Source organism: Pinus tabuliformis, chromosome 5_1 (genome assembly GCF_031772625.1).
Source record: "Pinus tabuliformis cultivar Carrire ecotype Pingquan chromosome 5_1, CPIR1, whole genome shotgun sequence".
NCBI lineage: Eukaryota > Viridiplantae > Streptophyta > Pinopsida > Pinales > Pinaceae > Pinus > Pinus tabuliformis.
In genome coordinates, this window is record NC_142305.1 from 824,966,974 (window position 1) to 824,991,467 (window position 24,494).

Sequence of the window (24,494 nt, forward strand, 5' to 3'; positions counted from 1 at the left end):
AAGAATCTTTTAAGATTCAGGAAAGCTAGACACAAAGATGTTAGTAATAGCTTATCAAGAATGAATATGGAGAAAGCAAAACTTGTAATTCAAAACATACCTCATATCTCTTAACAAACCTTGCACTTTCAATGCTTTGTTTTGTGAGGCCTTCTTCCTTGAGTCTTCAACAAGTTTTCCTAAACAAGGAAAATAAGAGGAGAAATGTGATTAGTATTTTATGCAAACAAAACCAGATAAGTAAGGAAAACTAAAAATGGAAATGGCCAAAGGATACTTATCTTTGGAGGTTGATGAGGGCTCCCTCCAAGCTTGAGGGATACCTATAAAAATGTTTTTCCATAATGTTAAACCTACAAAAATAGAAATGAAAAAGAAATAACAAAAACTTAGATCAAAAAACTTTAGTAGTGTAAGTCTCTTAAATCCAATTCTTCGGGCCTAGTCTTCTTTGGAGATCCTTCTTCAGCTATATTGGCTTGATCCCTGCTTCTCTTCTTGTTCTTCAGATTGTTGGGGCAGTCACTTCTATAGTGACCCATCTTGTGGTATTGGTAGCATTCTATTTTGGACATATCAACCTTCTTTCTTGGCCCTTTTGACTTCTTGGAGTGTCCTTTCTTGTGAGAGGCAGAGTAGGCATTTGACACAATTCCTTCTCCGTTGTTGGATACTAATGAAATCCTCATTTCTTCTTAGGTGCAGGCATTCCACAATTGTTTAAAGGTGGGATCTTCTTTCCAACTATTGAGACCTGAAGCAAAATAGCTCCAACTAGGTCGTAGTCCCAACAGTGCAATGATTACTAGCTCCTTTTCTGGCACTATTTCATCTATGGCTTGAAGTTTATCTTTGATCCTTGATATGCTTACAAAGAAGGAAGCCACAATATCATCCTTTGTCATCTTTGCAGACCTTAGCTCATTCTTCAAGCTTGCTACTTGACCTATGTTCTTTATAGTGAATAATTTTGCCAATGCTTCATACATTTCTTGAGCATGGTCTATATTGGAAATGTATGGGACAAGATTGTCCTTAATGCTTTCTACCATCAGAGTCATAGCCAATATTTCCAATTCCCTATACTTCACCTTGTCTGCATCACTAGATTCTTTGGTAGGTTTCTTCACCTTCCCTTTGACCACATCCAAGGCCTTGTTCTTTTCAAGAATGAGGCCAATCCTCTTCTTCCAAGATCTATAATTTGATGCTCCTTCCAACTTGTTTTCACTCTTTAATGTGTTAGACATTGTCCTTGAAGACGAAGAACCTCTTTTCTTATAAGGGCTCCTTATATGATCCCTAGATCAATCCTTTAGATCCTTCTAGTAGATACTCAAGACTGCCTTTTTCTTCCTTCGCCTTAGCTCTAAAACCGTGTTAGAAAATTAGAAAGGAAGAAACATTTTCTTATATATATAATTACTTGTGATTCTTTTATTTTTATGTTCTTTTTTATATTTTAGTTCATCAAGCAATTATGAAAACAATAACACAAGGAAAACAGATGTAGGCGGACAGCCAAGGGAAAACCCCTTCCTTCAATAGTTTCTCAAGATAATCCAAGACTAGACCCAGATAGAGATTCCATCCACACCAAGTCGTCCCTCAATCCTTCTTGCAGATGACAACTCTTCCAAAGCAACTTTGACCTAGCAGCATCAACACCAACTTTGACCCAGCAGCGGTAGCAGCAACAACTTCGACCAAACTTAGAGAACTTCGATCTCCCTTGATACACCTCGGAATGGAGTGAGACTTGTCCCAAAATTTCAGTTTTGAGCCCTTCTATCTTCTTCTAGAAACTCAGACTTCTTTCCAGCTTCTTTTCCAACTGTTAAACAATTTCGCACTTCTCTAGCTTCTAGTTTCAAGGATCAAACTATGAGAGAAAGAATGAGATGCTCCAAATGAATTCAAACTCCTTGTATTTATAGCCCTTCTGTGAGGTCGAATTACTTGACTTGAGGCCGACTTGATCTTCTTGAGGCCGACTTGGTGTGGAGGAGACTAAATTCATTTTTGACTCAAAAATAATTCTTTTTACATGATCCAAAAGCCCAAGAAGGGTCTCTTTAAATGTACAATGACTCTAATGACTCAGAATAAATCCTAGAAGTCGTCAATGGGGGATTTGACCTAAAATGTGATGACCCAAGCATGAAACCCATGCTTTAATAAGTCATAATAGTAATAATAAAAATATTTTCTTCATTCTCTTGATAAATACATCTCAAATACATTAATGAAGACCGAACCTAGTTACAAATTTCAACAGCAAGATGGATGGCTCTCTTAGAAGGGCTAAGGGGATTCCTAGACCTAGGGTTGAGAGGTATTTTCTTGATATGAGGTACCCTAAACCCAAGAATCCTAGAAAGATAAGGTTTCTAAGCAATCCTTGTGGAATTGGAGTTGCAAGGTTGCGGGACCACAAAGAAGCCCTAGTGGGCCCAAACAAGGTCAAGGGTTTGGGGTTGATCAACACACTAATGGACTTGACCAAGTTAGGGAGGAGAAGAGGATCAAAGGAATTAGATTTCTCTTGAAATGTGAATGCAATGATCCTTAATGAAGCCACTAACCAAAAGAAAACTAGAGAAATGGTTTCCAAGCTAGGGCTTGGGATATCTCGAGATTCCATCATTGGAATAGCCTCAAATTTGGAGGACCTCTAGAGGACTCACAAGCACAACTCTAGACCAATTTTCATCATTATTTTATGGCTACAATAAAATTTGTGTGATGCCCTAGATGGCCTTCTAGGTTAGGGCTTAGAAAAGAGGAAAAGGAGGTGTAAAATATATTCGTTGGGTGATCACCTCGGACTAGACCAATGCCTAGCCTATTGGGAGAATGGAGTCTAATGAGATGAATGTTTAGGGAGGCTTATTTCCAACCAATGAGTTCCCCAGCAACTTCGTATGGCCTAAGCAACAACTAGGTTACAAAGGGAAATTTATACTTGTTTATATTGAAAATGATGACTTATCAAGGCAATTCATGTACCCCAAGGACAATAATTCACAATACTTTACATGATCGTATGAAAAGTCCCTCACAAAGACAAGCCCAACAACTTCGCATAAGCTAAAGAGCAACTACACCAGCTTCATGAACGAAAATATTCCATAGACAATTTTATGAGACAAAATTACAAATAAGCATGAAAAAGGTCTTCACAAGTATAGTGAAATTATTGGTGCAAACAAATCGAAGCTCCAAGACAAGAAATTGAGCTCTTCCAAACATCAAAATGCATTAAGTCTCCAATTCATCCATCAAAAGGCCTAGCGAAATTTCCAGAAGAAACAAATGATCCCAAATCCAAGTGAGGTGAGAGAAATGAATGAGCCTCTCATCTATTTATACAATTCATAAGAGGTTCGAATAGCCTAATTAGTCTAATAATGCCCCAAATAATAAGATAATGTACAACAATGACATGACTTGGTGACAAGCCCACCAAGATAGCTCAATAATACAAAGATAAAGCCTCTCAAGAGGGCAAAATAGTAAATACATGAGTCGTTGGGCCATTGAGGAGGCCTAGTGGAGTCCAAAGTGTGCCAATGAAAGAGAATAAGCTCCAAACATAGTGATCAAGGGGGTGGCCCCTTGATATCTAAGAAAATCCAATGTGGTGTCCCCCAATGGTCATGGGGGCATAATGGCAACCTCATGGGTCTCCAAGTGGATCAATAATGCTCGTATACCATCTGCAAGAGGTGGAATTATGACATAAGCCCTCCCATTTTCTCCCATAGTGAGACACATCCTCATCTGGGCCCTGGAACATCTGCCAAGTGTATGGTGCATGTGTGAAGCCAACTGGGCATGGTGATCCAGGTGCATCATCCACATCCAAAACGTGGAACACGAGTAATCAATCAGTGGTGTTGAGGGATCCATGAAGTGGTACACTGCTCTCTGTTGTGGTGGAGTCCCATGGCTCTCAACGCTCGCCCTACAAGTGCCAATGTTACCCTCTATAGGTCTTGGACCTCGTTTAGGGAGACCAAACCCCAAATGGAGACCCACCTACAGTCCTGCATAAGATCCAATTCGTCTCCTCACCTTCCAGTACAACAAATCATTAGAGTAATTGAATAAAAGAGCTTACAAATCATGGAAAACAGGTGGACACTTCATAGTGGCATGCCCTTCCATAGTGGGCTTTGGTATATACATGTGTCTCCAAGCTCAAATAAATGGTTAACAAAGCACCCTATTAGGTGGTTTCAACCTTTAAAGGGGGTGATATCTCCATGGTACATCCATCAAGTGTTAGTTGGCATGTGAAATAATGATGGAATGGAGCGGGGATCGGGGGAAGGCTTCAAGCCACATGCCACAATACAAGGGTAACTATAATAAGGGAAGCCCGCACTTGGGTATATGAGTGTAGGAGGGAGCAATCGTGGTACATGACTTACCTCAGCCTTTGTTTTTCCACCCTTCTTCATATGCCTTTTGCCTTTGATTGATTTTTCTTCATAACTGCTCGGGGCTCCAGGGGATGAGAGCATGATTTGTAGGGTATAACAGTGGAAAGCCCCTTAAGGTAGGGCAGTTCATTGCCCACCAAGGGTTGAGACAATCATGGGTTCCTTAATGATGGAGGGGGCTCATATGAGGGGCCCTAGGAACCAAGGTGATGGCCATAGTGATAAGGGTAGAGCTCATGTTGACTTTCGCCCACGTGCTAAATTTGTATGTCTCGGCCATCTTTTGCATTTTATGGTACATTTCCTATTGAGAGTGGCCAAGCTATGTTTTTTCTTTTTCTTTTAGAAGCATCAACCTCCGGGGCATCGTTCCAGGCCTAACCCAAGGTGTGGACAAGGGGAGGGGGAGGCTAACTCCTTGTGGACCTAGTGGACAAATGTGGATCCAAATGGGAAAAATGATGAATGGGGTTGTAATGAGCGGAAGGGGAGTGATCTACATGGTATTGGGAAGCACGACCATGCAACCAAAATCAAGGTTTCCCATGTAGTGCTACCCCTAAAACTTAGTAGCCAATAAAGGAGATCCCACGGGACTAGTTTACAAGGTTAGCCATTAAATTGGGCAGAGGAGACAAAAGTACAAACCTAGCACACTCTTTCCGTCGAATCCCCCCCTAATCCATACCCAAAGTATACATGATAAGTAAACAAAAATACCCAACTACACAATGAAAAGTTATACCTTTGGGGTTGGAAGGCCCACCTTCAAACATACGATCATAACAAATGGGTGAGGGGGACCACACGGTTGGCTCAGGTGGCAAATAAAATGGCACATCGAGCTATCTGGTGGCTGCAAGGGGTTGTTGGTTGTCGGCTGAGGACCATTTAAGAGAAAAAATTTCCTTGTGGTTATTACCCACAAAGTAGTGGGTAATAGGGCCTATATCTCATTGTCTAGTTTGTAATTTTGTGTTGAGATTTGGTAGCTTGGGAGGTACTCCAAGCCTTAGGGTTCAGGGTTTGGAGGTTGGAGCGCCACAAAAGCACTTTGTGGGCTTGGAACCTAATGTGTGGGCTTTGCACCTGAGCGTGTGGGTGTGAATCCGTGAGGATATTTTGGCATGTGATGACTTAAGATGATAGAGGACCTCGAGAGCAACTGGGGGCAACGAAAATCACTCAAATCTGAGTTGTCTATCATGAGATATGGATTTTTGAAGTTGGAGTGTGGGATTGCATGAGAAGAAGTCAAGTCAACCTAGTGTTAAGAAGCCTAACGATAGCTAGACGTTTTGATGAAGCACTTGTGTTTAGTATCAATACAAGGTGATTGTGAGGCATTTCATACCATCCTCGTGCAACACAAAGGCAACTCGCAAGAGAATTACATATCTATTGAGGTTGTAGGTTAGTAGCATCTTCAATGAAGGAGAGAGGAGACGTTAGGGCTTTTCTTTTCACTATTTGAACGGCGTGTCAACCTTGCAACATGGCCACATAGGAGAAGAGTATTTGGGGGTTGTTTCGGTGTGTTTGTGGGACAACCTTATGTGGGAAAGACATCGGAATCAGGCCGCACTTCAGAAGGAAGCTACAAGAGGGGCTAAGGGTCTATACTGACCTAGACCAGGGGACCGAGAGGCTTAATTAAGGTGAAAACATGTCTTAAGGGCTAGCAAAGGGTGGAGAAAGCCACATAGAGGATAGTTGCAGCTATAAGGAGTACTTCTGGGCAGAGGATAAGGGTTGTAATTTGACTGTAACAAGCCCTAACCAGGTTGAAGTCAACAACAGAAGAAACAATATCAAATTAGTGATAAATAAAGGTATGCCATTGAATTGTTGCTAGGTGTTGGGTCTAGTTTTGGACTAGATTGGCTGGTTGGTTTGTTTGTATGGTATTGGGCATTTGAGGATTGCTAGAGGGCAGCATGAAAGTGCCCAAGTGATCTGAAATGGATACTAAATCAAGAAGAAAAGGTATTACAGACTCATGCAGGAATGCCTATATTATTTAGTGCAACGGATCAAAAAGATTGCGAATAATATAGACAATGAACAGTTATGAAACATAATAAACCAATGTTCCACCAAGATTCGAGCGGCCTATGCAAAAGCTCCCTACCATTTTTTAGGAAACGTGGGGGAGCGTCAGGGTCTTAAAAATTTATAAATATAAAATATAATTTATTAATTGAGTCCACTATGACAATTTGGTTTGAATTGAAAAGCTGCAAAGCACGATCATTGATATGAATTCCTGGAGCAAGAAAGCAATGAATTTGAAAATTTACACAATCCTTCTTAGAAGAAAACTTAAACAAAGATAGAACTGTCCTTCTTAGAAGAAAACTTAAACATAGAGAGAACTCAGAACTATAGTGGATTATGTATAATGATTTTGAGAAACTGGACTTCTAAGTTCTTAACATATTAGTTAGGCAGGCCGTAGATTTTCAACTGATAATATTAATATATGAATAGCCTATTTGGCAATGCTTCCATAGGACTAGCCCATAGGTCTGATATACCTTAACAATTCTGTTTTATATACTGCTAACCTAGAGAAAAAGTCTAAAAGAAATCATTTTTGGAACTTGGACTAAACGCAACCTGGATGCTTTTTCCACAGGTAAAGACCATAGGCCTAATATAGTAATAGGCTGACTGTTTATTGTTTATTCAATTCCCAAGTAACCATTGCGACAGCCATAACCTTGTGCCATAGATTTTTCCATCAGCGATCTCATGCAAAAAATGATAGACACGTAAGTGGAAGTTACTTTCTTCTTTTCATGTTGTTAGACTGCTTAGTTAGTTTCCATTTTACAGATCCTGCTGGTTTCTTTCTTTGAGCGAATGTATATTTTGAACCCTTTAAGTTCTCATTGGATCAAAATTAGATGTCAGGGCAGAATTTTGAGAAATCATATAGGAAAGTAGTTGGGTGGCTGGTGGAATATTAACATTCTGTATTTTAATCAGGTCTTATTATATCAACAATATTATATTTCAGTCAGGTCTCATCAACACAACGCATGGTAGTCAAGGAGGCAGTCTTTTAAGTTTTTACAAGTCTGATTTTTCACCCATACTTGTGGTTAATTGGTTCCTGGAAACAAAATACTTAAATAGTCAGATCCACTTTTCAGAACATGTGACAGTAGGCTCTTTTCCTAAACCTACTATCACCATGAACGAGGAGAGCCCATATTGAAACGATTCAAGGTCTTGGTTTTCCTAGCTTGCACTTTCAACAAATTGTATTAATTCACTGACTTTTTTTAGGTAATTTACCTTTTGTATACAATTCCTAATACAATCAATAATGATACAGGAACTATTTATTACAATCCGAATAGTGAAATCCAACGCTGTGAGTGGAGCGCTCAGCGAACTTGCAAAGGCTGTGAGTGTGTTGTTCATGGTTCAGGGTGTCGTTTTTACAACATGAAATAACGATTGTCCAAAACCCTAAACGTTAATTAACTCTTAATTAAAGATTAAGTTCAGCGTTTAGTTAATTAAAATGGTTTTTAATGCATTAAAGGTGTGCCACGTCCCCCCTTGTCCCCCCACGTCCCCTCTCGCCCCCCTCGTCCCCTCTTGTCCCCCCACGCCCCCCCACGTCCCCCTTTTTGGAAACGCCCCCTCAGGGAAGGGAAACGTTTCCTTGGCACGTCCCCCTGAGTTTCCTCCATTTTGGGAGCGTGGGGAAACGTCCCCTACTCGTCCCCAAGTCCCCGGAGCGCGAGGGAGCGAGGAAACTAGACCCCTAGGGGGGGGGGGCGAGTCCCCGTGGAACACTGTAATAAACACACATCAACACTGTCAAAATAATAAAGGAGTTCACCAGACCCCCCTGGCTACGTCTCCTGGTCCAGCTTTCAGTGTCAACCTCTATATTATGTCTTCAAGAGCAGAATATTACAAGTGTGAGCTCAAACAAAGTCTCAACACAATAGTAACAAAAAAAACAGGGATTTACTCAAAATCCTCAAGTCTACAAGAGTACACAACCGCTTCCTCTTGCTCTCTGTCTTCTACTTTCTCTTGCTTTCTCTCTGCCCCCCTCTGTTCTGCCATTGGATGGCTTTTAAGCCTATCGGCGCTGTCTGTTCGCCTCCATTTCGAGTTCTCTGGCTCCCGACTACTGTCCCCTCATCTCCCTGCTGAGCGTTAAACAATCATAATAATAATGGTCAAGGCATTGAGGCCACCTGTTTACAAATGGAAAGGGCCACTGGCACAGGTGAAATCCCCAGGAATACACTTCTCTGTTTACACAGAGAGATACACAGGAAATACATTAAAACATAGAAAACCCCAACAAAAGCTTATTTTCAGAACTCAAATTATATAATGCCGCATCTATAACCCTTTCGGGTATGGCTTTATCGCATGTCGCATTGCCTTTTGTATGATGATTCATTGGTCCCAATTGCCGATTGCATTCGCCGATCGCCGCCATCAGCATATCACACTTTGCATGGCCCACGGTCCATTTGGCATCACCCCTTTGATATATTGCGATGCGATAGTCGCAGTTGCATATCGCTGTGTCTCCAGGCCTGCAGTAAGTCCTTCCCTTTTAAACCTGCGATGCGATATACGTGGTCTTCGTCGTTGATCTGCGCGTTGATCCGATGGTCCACGTTATATCGCTGGATCGCAGTCACAACTCACTCAGGGTTAGTGCCGATATGCCCCGCTGACCTCCGCTGATGCAATATCGCCAACCTCCTCCGATGCGATCTGCCGATTTGATCTGGACCGTTGATCGGCCCAATCCGACGACTCCTGTGCAATAGCATTTGAACCTCCAATAAGCTCTGCTTTTGCCATTCCTTAGTGTTTTTCTCTGCGAGAATGTTTTCCGATAGTTTGAAGACTAAAAATTTTTAGAGGGTTTAAGATCCATTTTGGATCATGCCTTCCCACTGAAAAGCTTTTGGACCACCAAAAGTTGGTTTTAGGCATCGATCAAGTGAGGATACAGTTCCCTCACTTGTCCAATTTCTATCCATTGTGCCTTGCTTGGATTTGAACCCTTGAGTCCTACTCTCAGGTACTCAACATCCCCTTGACGCGTAGTTCTTACATTCCTGTCCAGAACTGTGTCCTCCTGTAACCCATTGAGATATTCAGGCAACAAATCCCCAATAGAAGGCAACTGACTTTGCTCTTCAGGACCTTCAATCAATGAAGGTTCATACAATCTCAAGTTTTCTGCATTAACGACTGAATAGATCTTCATATAAACTGGAAAATCAAGGCGAAAAGCATTTTCACCAATTTTATCAAGTATCTTGAAAGGTCTATACCTTATTGGTTTTAGCTTCTTACCTTCACCTTGCATTCTGTCTTTGCTGATATACAACCAGACTTGATCACCAACTTGAAAACTATGCTCAACTCAATGCTTGTCATGTATTGCCTTATACTTGTCTTGACTTTTTCCAGTTGTTCCTGTACTGCTTGGTGAATTTCCTGGATTTGTTCAATGAACTTGGTTGCTTTATCCACATCACTGTGTCCATCAACTGCTATGTCTTTACCAAAGACAAAATCCAAGGGATACTTTGGTATAAAACCAAAACAAGTCTCAAAAGGAGATCTCTGAGTAGAAGAGTGCTTGGCACGGTTGTAAGCATGCTGCACATAACACAAATTCTCATCCCAAAGCTTGGGATGCTTGCTGCAATAGCCTCTAAGCAACTGGATCACTGTCCTGTTGACCACTTCTGTCTAACCATCTATTTGTGGATGAAATGTTGTGCTCTTCTTCAACCTGGTGTCCATCAACTCCCATAAACTTGACCAAAACTTCCCAACAAATCGAGAATCTCGATCAGATATAATAGAAGTGGGTAACCCAAAATGAACCCATACATTTTGAAAGAACAACTTGGCTGTTTGTTCAGCTGTAACCTGCTTGTTACATGGTATTAAGATACACATTTTACTGAACCTATCCACAACAACATACAAATAATCATGACCTTTCCTAGACTTTGGCAATCCCCCAACAAAATCCATGGAAACACTTTCCCAAGGACGAGAAGGAATTGGAAGTGGAGTGTACAAGCCTAATTTCCTATTATTGGGCTTGCTTGTAGCACACATAGTACACCCTTTGATATATCTAGAAACTGTCTCATGCATTCTTGGCCAATACCAAAACCTTTGCAATTGTGCAACTGTTTTACTTGCACCAAAATGATCTGATATGAGAGAAGTATGTGCTTCTCGAATTATGTTAACTCTTTCAGTTTGTGGAATGCATAACTTTCCCAAATGATATCAGAGTTGGTCCTTTACATAATAATCGAATTCTTCTACTTGCTTGCCATGACTTAAAGTTGCATATACATCTTTAAAATCTACATCTTGAGCATATTGTTCAATGTAACTTTCATGCATTACTGAGTTATGCTTAAGTATAGTAGATGCATTTATGATTGGTCTTGATAACATGTCTACAACCTTATTGTGTATGCCCTTCTTATATCTGATGACAAGATGAAATTGCTGTAGAAAACCCATCCATCTATAATGTCTTGATTGCTGCAATTTAGTTTGTGAGTGCAAATATTGAAGTGGTTGATGATCTGTATGTATGATTGTTTCTTTACCCATTATGTAATGTTTCCACTTTTTCACACTTTGTACTAATGCATACAATTCTTTATCATATGTAGGATAATTAACTACTGCAGAAGTAAATGTCTCAGAATGATAGCATATGGGTTTTCCATGTTGCATCAACACTGCTCCCATGGCATAGTCACTGGCATCTGTCTCAATCTCAAATGGATGTTGAAGATCTGGCAGTGCTAGTACTGGTGTTGTACTGATTTTTTCTTTTAAGGTGTCAAAAGCTTTCTGCTGTTTTCTCCCCACTTAAACACCTATTTTAATCCTCTTAAAGCATATAATGGAGCTGCAATCAATGAGAAGTTAGCAATAAACTTTCTCCAGTATTGTGCTGCCCCTAGGAAACTCCTAACCTCTGTAGAAGATTTGGGTTTAGGCCAGTTCACAATGACTTCAACCTTAGAGGGATCTATCTTCAATTCACCACCCCCTATAATATAACCCAAATAATTTAAAGATGTTCTACCAAATTCACATTTTGACAGTTTTACATAGAGATTTTCTCTTTTTAAAACATCTAAAGTCTACTTCACATGCTTTACATGGTCTTCCCATGTCTTACTAAAAACAAGAATGTCATCTAAATAAACAATTACAAAATCATCAATAAATGGTCTGAGTACATCATTCATGACTCTCATAAATGTAGCAAGAGCATTAGTTAAGCCAAAAGGCATAACCAACCATTCATACAGTCCTTGCTTTGTCTTGAAAGCAGTCTTCCATGCATCTTGTTCTGCAACTCTGACCTGATGATAACCACTTCGCAAGTCTAACTTAGAAAAGTAAATTGCTTCTTTCAATTGATCTAATAAATCATCAATACGAGGAAGAGGATAACAATTCTTGATCGTTATTTTATTTAGTGCTCTATAATCAATGCACATTCTCCACGAACCATCTTTCTTTCTCACCAGCACGATTAGAGATCCACGTGGTGATGTTCTTGGTTGTATAAACCCTTTATCGAGCAACTCTTGTACCTGTTTCTTTATCTCTACATTCTCTAAAGTTAACAATCTGTACATTCCAATGTTAGGTAATGGAGCATCTTGCTGCAAATAAATATCATGTAATATTTCCCGCTTGGGTGGCAGACCTTTAGGTTCTTGAAATAGAACATCATACTCTGAAACAACTTTAACTAAATCAGCTTTCTGTTTAGAATCACAGCCTTCAAATGCATTGGATTTTTTAGGATCCTTTGCCTTTACAACCTGTTGACCACTACGTGTCAACTACCCATTAGTAGTACACCCCCCTTTTCGCAGAAGGGGTAGCGCTTAATCGACATGCCCGTGCCATTCGACAGTCATCGTCGACCTGATCATGTTATGTTGTAAACCTAGTCTGCATGTGTAAATTGTAAATAATCTTAGCAGATCTGAGTCATGTATGTAAATTTGCCTAGGTGGACCTAATTTTCTAGTGATAAGCTACGTTCCGGAAGGTTTTTTGTCTCACAGATCCATGATCGACAGAGTTTTCCTTCAGCCTAACCCCAAAACCGGAATGAATTTTGTCATTAGAATCTTAGGGAAATCCTAGTGTGCTTCGAGTCTATGTAAAAGCAATTTGGAAATAATTTTAACTATTTGGTTAGGTTATTACAAATTGCTTGATCTGCTAGATTATAGTTGTGTCGCAGAACTGGGTGGTCTATGAGGGTCTATGTCGAATTGACATGATTTGCATATAGTATTTTCAGGGATGTTGATATTTGGAAGATCACGAACAACCTAGAATCTGCATGCTTTTCTTATTTAAGAAAAGCTTAGATGTTCCAATCTTCTGTGCCATAGCCAGTTTTCATCATTTTTGCTTAGATAGCACTGTTGTTGTCCTCCCTTGAGTATGTATAGGTTTTTTTGGGTTTTTATCCCTTTAATCATGGTTTCTCTTGTATCAAGCTCATGAACAACACATCCATTTGATCGAAACACTACTTTATTTCCTTGATCACACATTTGACTCACACTCAACAGATTATGCTTTAAGCCATCAACATACATAACATTCCCAGCTTTAACTTTTTCTTTTAAGAAAACATAGTCTTTACCTTTTATGACAGCAAGAGTATCATTTCCAAATGAGACACTCTTTTCCTTTTCTAAGGCATTATATGAGTGAAGTTTTTCTCTGTCACCTGTCATGTGTTTTGAGCATCCACTGTCGATGTACCACTGGTTTTCTTGTCCTTCTGCATACAAGGCTATACTACATCTTTCTGTTTGCGGTTCTTTCTTTATCCATATTTTGGGATTTAATGGAGTTTGCTCTTTTTGAGCTATTTGCCAAAATTTACTCCTGCATTCAGTTCTTCATGGCCAAAGTTGTTACAGATTGAGCATTCTATTTCATTTTCAAGAAGAGAAAAGTTATTATAGGAACTTTTCTTAATCCCTATCACATTCTTTTGATTTCGTGCTTCTCTAGTCATGATAGTTTTGTAAGCAACACATTGAGCAGCTTTGTGTCCAAAATTATGACATGAGAAACATTGACCATTAAAGGAGTTCCTGCAATTATCGAATCTACTGACCTGTTGATTGTAGTTGAAGTTCCTTCTACTGCCTGTTGATTGATATTCTTTGAAGCAAATTGAATATGATTTACCTGAGGTTGATTGTGTCTTCTGTTCATCCTTAAAGTAAATTGACCCTGATTCACCTGGTGATCTGCTTTATGCCTTTGCTGATGATTGTCGAACTGTTCACTGCTCTTTGCTGCATCACGATAGCTTTTAGTGGAGGTTGACGATTTTTGGAATGTTTCTTCAGTTTATCCAAGACTTGTCTTTATTAGAGAAGAGCGCTGCACTTTGATAATTTCATTTAAGGTTTCTGATCCTTTAGCAAATCTAAGATTGAGAGCTTTTGTTTTCTCGAGATCCTTTCTTAGACCCACAATTTCACATTCTAGCTTTTCATTGTGTTTTTCTCTTTCAGCAAGTTGGAATGTCAAGGTATCTATAATCATATTCTTTTCTTCTAAACAGATTTTGAGTTTAGAGATTTCTTCATAAAGGTCATCTTCATTTAAAGCATCCAAAAAATCATCATCTTCAAAAGCCATCAGAAGTCTATAGTCATTACTATTTTCATCTTCATCACTATTTGATAAACCATTGCTATCTTCATTAGTATAGTAGCTCTTTTTACTTACACTTTGTTTTCTATTCCATTTTGCAGATTCCTTCCCTTTATCATATTTATCTTTATGAGGACATTTGGTAGCATAATGACTGACTCTACCACAGGCAAAACATTTGAAAGGTAGTTTACCTCTGAATCTACCGGAACCTCGTTGAAGATTCTTGACAAAGTTCGCTTCCTCTTCTTCTTCTGAAATATGTCCTGATTCATTGAGTTCTTCTTTTCCTTTTGCTGAAGCTTTAAATGCGGCTTCTCTCATATTTGATGGACCTCCTTTTCTCATCTCAAAGGTAGTTAAGATTCCGTGAAGTTGTGTCATAGTAATAGTCTGTAGATCCTGCTTTTCTTCTATGGCAGATACTTTTGATTCAAATTTAGCAGATAAGGATCTTAAGACTTTTTCAACTAAGGTAACTTCCTTTATCTCTTCACCCAAATTCTTCATGCAATTAACAATCTCATCTATACGTAAGAAGTAACTAGCTACACTTTCATCATTGTGCATCTTGAGAGTTTCATATTGAATTCTGAGAGTTTGCAGTTTAGCACGTTTTACCTGAGAGTCTCCTTCGTAGCTTAGAACGATTTTGTCCCATATTTCTTTGGCTTATTTGAGCTGCATAACTTTGACAAACTCTGATTGTGACAGACTTCCCAATAATGTATTGACAGCCTTGGCATTTGTTTCATATTGCTTTTTACCTGCTGCATCTATAGGAATTGCTGATGGAAATGTATATCTTCCATCCACGATTTTCCAGACATCTGTTCCAAGAGATTGAAGATAGGCAGTGGTTCTTACCTTCTAATAAACAAAGTTGCTTCCATCAAATATTGGCGGTCTGATGGATCCCCCGCTTTCTTGATTACTCATGATGATGGATCTTCCTTCAAGCAATCAAGCTTCTTCTGAAGGACCTGCTCTGATACCAATTGTTGGAAATAATACTGAGAGGGGGGGTGAATCAGTGTTATCAAACTAATAAGTTTTCATTTCCATAATCAGATTCATATACGCTACTTCAGTTAAGGGAACTTGTGTGTACACGCAACTGTGTTTAATGCAACTAGCATATATCCAGCAAACTTATGATTCAGTTAATTCTTCATATATTGATCTTTAATCAGTGCATCGGAACCATATAAACAATAACCAGGTGCAGTAAAAACAAAACAGATCATCACGCATAAGAAACACACATGAACACCAAGATATAAGGTGGAAACCCAATGTGGGTGAAAACCACTTGTTGTAATCGTCTCTGTCTTCTTTTAATAATAAGGGAATTCTGTTTACAATTTTTGTACTGGTGCAGTCTTATACCAGCACGTAGGCTTCTACCTGCAGAAGGCTACAACCTTCTCTCGTTCTCCAGCTTCTACTGGAAGGGAGCTACAACCCCTTAGCTCTTGTACTAGCTGATATGTTTACTAGTATGTAGGTGCCGGCCTACAGAAGGCTACAACCTTCTCTTTTCTTTAGGGACCACGTTTCATAAATTTTGACACTGGATCCATCAACAACATCATTCAATCATTAAATATATCTGCATCAACCAATTTCCTTTTGAGCCACCCACAACCGAATCAATCAATCACTCCATCAATCTGATCATTCAGAACAGTGTTGATAATATCAGTATCGGGAAAATATCGACGAGGGTCTAGAAAATATCTTATCGGCAATATTGACGAAAATATCGACAGAATATCAGCAAATATCGGCAAGCATAAAAAATGCATAATATATTCATTTTTTTTCAGATTTTTAAACATATGAAGCAATAACAACATGAAATAAACACATTGGCACATAAATATGAAGAAAACACTGATATATATGATGTCAAATAGAAATGATACATCAAAGGCGATACCAAATCCTGCTGATCCCTGATAATTGTCCATTCAAGGACTCAAATGTGGAGAACCAATACAAAATAACATCACATATATAAAAGTATCTCATCATCATGAGTTATATGTAGCATAACAAATAAACTAGCAGCTATCTATCTGAAATCACTGCTCTCTCCCCCTTTTACGGGAAAACATGATGGGTTGTTTGCCAGGCTTGCCCCTAGTAGTAGGAGGCCTTGACCCTGATCCTGCACCTAATGTCAAATAATGAGTGCTAGGTATGGGGCTATGCTCTCCTATATCTATAGCAGATGGTGTTGATGCTGATGCTCCCGCAGTGTCCTTCTCCTCCTCCTGCTCCTCCTTTGAGTGTTGCTGCTCCTCTGACTCCGAGTCCTCCTCTTGTTGCCCCTGCTCTAATGGATCATCTGCCACTGGCTCTAACCATGAAGGTGACTCTTCCAAGAGGGGCTCCTCAGACTCCACCCTCCACGGAGACAATACATCAATATTGTCTAAGCTAAGTCACATGACACAAGGACACGAGACACGGAAGACACGTAAATACGAGTATTCAATACGAAACGCAACGACCTGGAAACAAGACACGGGGGACACGTTTTATATATATATATATATACCGAAATATAGTTTTTTATCCATATTAAATTGCAGGTTGCAGCTTATCTAATCTAATTTAAAATATAATTACTTCTCAAATTTCATAGTTCACTTTAAAAAAATAAATAGAATCAAAATTTACTATTTAGAAATTAGAATGTGATATGCTTGGTCTTGATTCTTGAATATTCAATGTTCATTGTTCATGTACAACTTACAAGCACATAAGCAAATAACTAAAGTCTAATCCTATTGATTTCCTCTGCCCCTCTTGCAAGAAAATGCCACAGCTTTCCCTTTCCCTCTAGATGTAGATGCTGGTGCTGGTGGAGTTGGCAGTGGAGTTTGCTATGCTCTAGAAGCTGAAGAACTAGAAGTAGGAGCTATAGGAGGTAGACCACGTCCTCTACTGGTGGCAAGGGTAGCCTGGGCAGGTGGTGTCACCTGGAAACATTACAATCTCCCAATCCCGAAATCCTAAAAAACTGATAAGTCTGCTGCATTTTGAATGAAATCTAAAATTCTACTTTCTCGATATGAAATCCAATGAGGCCGGAACCACTCTCAAACATCCTGAGTCATTTCATGGTAATGTTAAAAATTTAAGTAAAATGATGAAAATGAAGATTAAGGAGAATGTCACTTTTATTTTAAGAATTTAACATTACCATGAATAGCATATCAATACTAGGGCCTAGAACGCTCAAACCCTCCTTGGCAGCAACCACATAGCTCTCCCCTTCCTTCTCCAGCAATCAAAAATGAAAATGATATGAAAAAAAACCAAAATCGGAGTTTTATAGGCCATGCGGAAATTTTTTATAGTCACCGGGCGATATTTTCGATCGTCACGCGATACTTTTGGAAATATCGGCGATATTTCGGAAATATCGCAATATAAAATATCGCAATATTTCCGAATATCGCCGATATTTCGGCGATATTATCAACACTTATTCAGAATGTCGTCACCAAAATACAATAACCAGAACCCAAGCCAGAACCCAGAACACTGCAACAACAAACAACAGCAACTAAAACATAGATAATAAGGTGTACGCTACTTTCTTGTGCCGAACCTGTGTGTATACGTGCTTTCTTCAAAGACAACCAGCGTATACATCTGCAAATATTAATTCATAATTCTGCAGCTATACCAAACTTCAGTTATACCTAGATCATATCATTTATAGAATAATATATGCGTCAATATTCAGATCAAGAATATTCATGAGCAAAAACACATAATGATATTTCACTTTACGCCTTAAGATCTCGATCCATCATTAAATCTTATCCTCAATCAACTGCTAAGGTTCCTCCTTGGTTCAGATCTAGCAATGCACCATAACCCAATAACCTGCATACTAGATCTCACTCTTCATTAGATATTCAACGCTTGAGTGCTTTGGCCTAATGATCTTTTCCTCCTTTTATAGTTTTAGGCCTTTCTCAATACCATGGACCAAAACCACCTAGGACCAATACCTCGGATCCGATACCTTGGACCAATACCATGGATCAAAATACCATGGACCAAATACTTCGGACCAAAAACTTAGTTTTCCAAGGTATACGTGCTTTTCCTTTTGTGAAAGTGCGTGTGTACGTATACGCGGCTTGTATACAGTGAACCCGCGTGTATACGCGGCTTGGCCAATGGTGAACCTACGTATACCTCTCTTTCTTCATTCTGTGAAGTCTGATCTGTAACTTTGCGCTATTAACCTACTGTATTGTGATCTATCATCTGAGAGAGTTGCCATCAAGGACAACACCTGTGTCATAATGCAAACACTTCATCAAACAGCTAACAATGCATGAACATAAATAGACAAGAGACACAGAATATAGGCTATGAGCCAAAGCCAAAACCTCTCACTCTTTGACAGGAAAACTTGCACAGCTTCTTATAGAGATTCCAATTGACGAATACCAAGACCAAGACCCTTGACCTAGTTGCCACTCCAAGACCAAGACACTAGTTCTCTTGATTGTCTTCTGTGCTTTTCTTCTTCTTGGCTCCTCTTCCGCTTTGACCTTCTTAGTACTAAGATTATCTCCTATCTGAGCATACTGAGATAGCAACGAACTGTAGATACACTTGGGATCGCACCGAAACACATTATGGTAATGTCACCGAAATGTGATCACTGTAGCAGCACCGAAACACTGTGATATATCACAGGACTTAGCTCCTTCATAGCACTGAACTATAGTCTCTATACCTTTGACTGAACTGTGTGCTTGTGCTGTAGCACCAAGACTGAACTTGTCTCTTTACTAGTCTCACTGTAACTGTGATCTGAATTAGAGAGATCCGAACTTCTTCCTGTACTTTGTCACTGCAACTGTGATCCGAATGACAGAAGTAAATTGAACCCCTTGACTTCTCACCAAACTGTGTGGTACTGAAACTTCCTCTCTGAAATAGTTATCCGAATCTCAGAGGTGATCCAAACTTATCTACGTACTTGGCTACCCAAATTTCAGAGGAATCCAAACTCCTTGACTGTGGTAATGCGAAGACCCTTCACACATATATATAGTGGTCTGCCCATGAATATAAGCCGACATGACCTCAACGAAGGGATGTGTCTCTAATTAGGTGAGCCGACATGTGTCATCTACTTCATCTTGAGGCCGACTTGAAGAGGAGAACTAGTGCTTGTCTTTGGAGGGCTTCATGACAATTCTATAGACTCATATACATTCGTTATATGCCCAAGAAGGGTTCTTCATACATGACATTGACTCTTTTTGACTTTAATGACAAATCCTAAAGGCTCTCAATGGGAGCCATCTAAAAATAAAATCTCTTGCTCATGAAACCCATGAAGCAAGCATTACAATAATAATTTTATTTTTCTTCTTTTCATCATTTACAAAAATCACAATTACATGTCATTATGAAGACCGAACCTAGTTACACTTTTCAACAAATAATGCACTGAAAATAATTTGGTGGCAGCCCATAAAGTTTAATTTAATATTTGGTAATGTCTGCCAAGGCTAATTAATTTGAGATTTGATAATATTGTTCAAGGTACATACAATAAAAGCTAAGGGTATGGGCACCTACATTTTATAAGCAATGGCTTTTGCAAACATCTGGATTCTGTAGCAAACATACCTAGAATAATCATATTATATACAGATTAATTAATGGAAATCATCACATTATATACAAATTAATCTTAAATTTTGGCACTTTCCAAACATGTGGTTTCACAAATGCCAATGCATCTTTGTTTGATGGTCAAATGATTTGCCATTTCTGCTAGCTGTATTGCAGTGTACAGGATCAATTTGCAGATGAATCCCATTCTTGTTTTCCACGTCACGAATCTGTGGAATGAAAATATATCACATATTGCAGTATATTCCTAGTTCAAAGTCAACTGAATTTAGCTTGGTGGTTGGGCAGAATAGTTGTTATTCTCCCCACCCAGGAATAGAGTAACTTGTTGCACTCTTAAGTGAGTCTATACTGAGGGCTGGCCTAGTACCAGCAACCTCTCTCTTGCCTTCGTGCTGAGATGGAGGCTGACTTTCTTCCCTGGGTGGTACCCAATGCCCAAAATTTCCTTCGAAAAGAAAAAAAGTTCCTTGTTAAAAGTTAATATTATGGCTTTCTGATTTGGTCAGTGGTTTTAAATACACTCAAATGATTTTGCTTTTATTAATATCAAACAAACCTCACCAAAATATAATTCTAATTTCAAAATATTTGCCCATAAGCCAGTTGGTCTTTTGGACATTTTAATGAAAGTCTGTGTGTGTCCACCTATAAGTGTACACACTGTTGATCCTTGGTAAATTGGATGGACCAATCAATGAAGATTGATTCCCAGTTCTATACTTCCATTACTTGAGAAAAATGCTGCGAAGGTTCATTTCTGCCTGAATCAAATATTGTGGCATTTTCAATCTTACTCCATGGAAAACATACATGATGAGTAATTATCTTTGCTGGTGTCCATTGGACTTTGGTTTAGTGCTTGATGTGGGGTGTTACCATGCTAATGATCTAGGTTCAAACCTTGGCAGACATAGAGCCCTGGATTATAAGTTGGTCAAGTTTGACATGATTCGTATTCAGCATTAATTAAAAAAAATAAAAAAATAATTCTTTTCTGGGAGGCTATTAATGACTGTAACAACTGTATACCTTGGATATGTGTTTAGAGCTTTAATGGTCTTAATCCACTCTAAAGTTGTGTCTGGATGTATCTGACTCTTATTTTAAACTTCTAATGCTATGCCCAATTTTTATTGATTCTTTGCTCCTCCTGCAGCTTCTCATAGAGGTGGATCATCTACAAGATGTGCCGACTCCTTACCTGCAAATAAAGGGTTCAAATAAAGAACCTGTAGCTGCTGCTGGATTAGCGCTCAATCTAGAGGGCACTTACACAACAAAGGTTTAGATTCTTACGGGGCATTTCATTATTACATGGTCTTATGTTTATTTGAAAGATTTATTGATAAGTACTACTCTACAATTGCCTTGCAGACTTACCTACAAATCATTTTGGAAAACATACCTGCATTTGGAAGAAGCTTTCCTGGAATGCATAGCCAACAAGCTGTACGATTACAGGAGCTAGTAGATTTTGTACAATCCCAGGTAAGATGTTAACCTTCTGTCTGTTAGTTGAATTATGTAAGTCCAGAAAAGCATTGCACAAATTGTATGGCAGCCTGTATTGTAATCATGTGGGTGTATAACATGCTATCCTACTAATGAAAATAATTTATTTTTAGAAGAAAACTAACAAAGAACTTACAAATTCTAAGTGTTCCACGGGGATGTGTCCCCCAGGGTGGGGTGCATGCACCCCACGCTTCCCATGCACCTAGGACGGGGGAATGGTTGGGGAAATGTTTCCGCATGCCCCCTTTTTGGGGAGACACGGAGAAACACATGGTGAAATGGTTCCCCAGTGTGGGAGACACGTTTCCCCAAAGGGAGTGCTTCTAGGCGCACCTCCTCAAAAGGGGGATGTGTCCCCCTTTAACAGGGGAATGCCTAGAAGCACCCCTTTTGAGTTCGAGTTATATCATTACTCTTCTAATCTTCAGACTTCAGTATCCACTATAGTCTATTTTTCTTAGTGCTAATTAGATTTTAGAATGATGAATGATGAATATCAATTAATGTATTTCATTATTGAATCCCATGGTGTATGGATGAATGATGAATATGAATGATGTATGTATCAGTATTAATGATGAATATGGATCAGTGTATTTCATTATTTAATTCAATTATGTATGGATCAAATATATTTATGCTTTCATTATTGAATATGAATTTGAATTTTATATACACACACCCCGATGTCTTCCCATCCCCCCTAAATTTCCCTAAAATTTGAGGGTACTACTCCCACACATCCCCCCTCTACGTCTCCCCGCTGTGGATTTGTCTAGTGCAAATTATACAAGCACTTATTTCTAAAACTTGATAATTACTTCCAATGATGTAGATGATTATTTTTCACTTTCAATGTATCATTAAGCAATTACACATTCAGAAATTCAACCATAGAGACAATAAAGCAATAGAGATCATAATGCACAAAGAGACAACAAGATTTTACCCTGGGAAAACCCAGGCAACCTTTTCCTTAGAGAATCAATGCAACAAGAGATACATCAAAGTCAAACTAACCAGCAAGATGACAACCACAAGATGCCTCAAGATGCCAAGTCAAACTTCACCAAATCACTTCAAGGAGCCTCTCCACAAACTCACTCTAGGTCTGCACTAGGGCCAAATTTCCCCCTCCTTTATCTCAGAATTTCAGACCTGTGACCAGACTTTACCACAGAAATTTTAGACCTTCAATATCACATGTGCGAGGGAAACAGAAGTTCACACGTGTGAGAGACTTCTCTTGAATTCAATTTTTTCTTCTTGATCTTCTCTTTCCTCATCCTTCTTCACTATGCTAGATCAGAAATACTTGATGAGATGAGATATGTGAATTGCCTTGGAGTGGAGATCAAGTGGTCTCTATATATACATGCTGGAAGGGGTCGAATAGGTGCCTCTTGGGCTGGGCCGACTTCATCACTGGGAGGCTGACTTGGGCATCTTGTGGTGTCTAGAATACAAATTTAAATTTTCATTTTCCCGCTCTTGATAAGGTCATGAAGAACATGCCTTATAAAATTTTCTTTTGAATATAAAATCAATAAATATTTTCTTTTCTTGCAAGCATGAAGAACATGCTTCAAAATATTTTTTCTTTTATCACAAATATAATTTATATTTTATTATTACAAGTACAAATGAACATTATGAAGATCAACCATAGCTACAAAATTCAACACTCCCTCTTAGCTAGGGAGGTATTCATAATGACTATCCAGATGTTCTTTGTATACATGATTCTCTACGAAAAGGTACAACTCATCGATAATATCATCATCTTCGTCAACACTCTTGACCTACATCAATATCATCATCATCTAATGTACCACAACTGAGGTTAGCAATCTTAACGAATGGTGTACTCACTCAACTAGTCACCATGATCTGGTGGGCGCCTCACCTCATGGTACTCCGACTAGTCCAGGTTTGCCATCACCCATGGTCAAACCCTAGGGACACCCATGTCCCAACTCCAAAGGCCTCACTCTAGGCCATGATGCTGAAAAGGCACCCACTCCATTGAGTGTCTGGGCCACAAGGACCATTCCTCTCAAGAATGTCCATCCCTCATGCTATCTCACCAACAGTTTGGGCAATTCTCCTGCCCTTGTTTTCAACTCATTAACAGTCTGGGCTATGCTCCCGTTGTCACTGACAATTCGAGCCATGCCCTTGTTGATGACACATCAATACTCCCTCTCACTAATAGAGGGATTCTCCACAAGTCCAAGCTTGTCCCTGAACTATACAAACTTCGTCTGGGACAGAGGCTTTGTAAGAATATCAATTTTATGCTCATCAATGGGAATATCCTGGAGCCTCACTGCTTCCTTTTGTACCATATCACGAATGTAGTGGTACTTGATATCAATATTCTTCGGCTTATCATGAAACACTCGATTGTCTGTCATCTTCACACAACTTTGATTGTCACAGAATAACACAGTCGATTCATCTAATCAAACAATCCAGAGAGTAGCTTATGAAGTCATACTCCCTCACAACATGCCAAACAAGCTGCAATATACTTTGCTTCTGCAATACTGAATGCGAGAGATGTATACTTCTTGCTCGTCTAGGATATCATAGTAGAGCCCAAACTAAAACATACACTAGATGTACTCTTCTTGTCATTAGCATTCCCTGTCCAATCAAAATTTGTATATCCTTGTAGTTGTAACTCACCACTTGAGGCATATCTCAAACAATAGTCAACAGTACCATGTAGATATCTCAATATATGTTTTGCTACAATTCAATGCTCATGTATTAGTTCCATCTAGAACTGGCTCAAGTGTTCACTGTAAAGAAAAAGTTTGGTCTAGTATTAACCAAATACATCAACGATCCTATTAACCCACCATTTTGTGGGTGATATCCTTAGGAGAATTTTTTTCTCCATGATGATGCTCAACCAATAGCCAACTGCCCCTCGTAGCCACCAACTAGCTCGATGTGCCATTTCTCCGCCACCTAAGCCAGCCATGTGGTCCCTCACCCATCTGTCATGATCGTATGTTTGAAGGTGGGCCTCCCAAACCTAAAGGTATGCCTTGCTATTTGGTAATTGAGTATTCTAGTTTA

At 39.2% G+C, this 24,494-nt stretch overlaps 1 protein-coding gene across 3 annotated transcripts in view; it reads left to right on the plus strand.

Moving 5' to 3' along the window:
- Positions 1-24,494, plus strand: part of LOC149167450 (P-loop containing nucleoside triphosphate hydrolases superfamily protein) — a 428,107-nt gene that overhangs the window by 372,084 nt on the left and 31,529 nt on the right. For all 3 annotated transcript variants that reach the window (XM_089432992.1, XM_089432993.1, XM_089432994.1), the window contains exons 23-24: positions 21,046-21,171; positions 21,264-21,377. In XM_089432992.1, the coding sequence (XP_089289118.1) occupies positions 21,046-21,171; positions 21,264-21,377 (240 nt within the window). The remainder of the gene's footprint in view (positions 1-21,045; positions 21,172-21,263; positions 21,378-24,494) is intronic.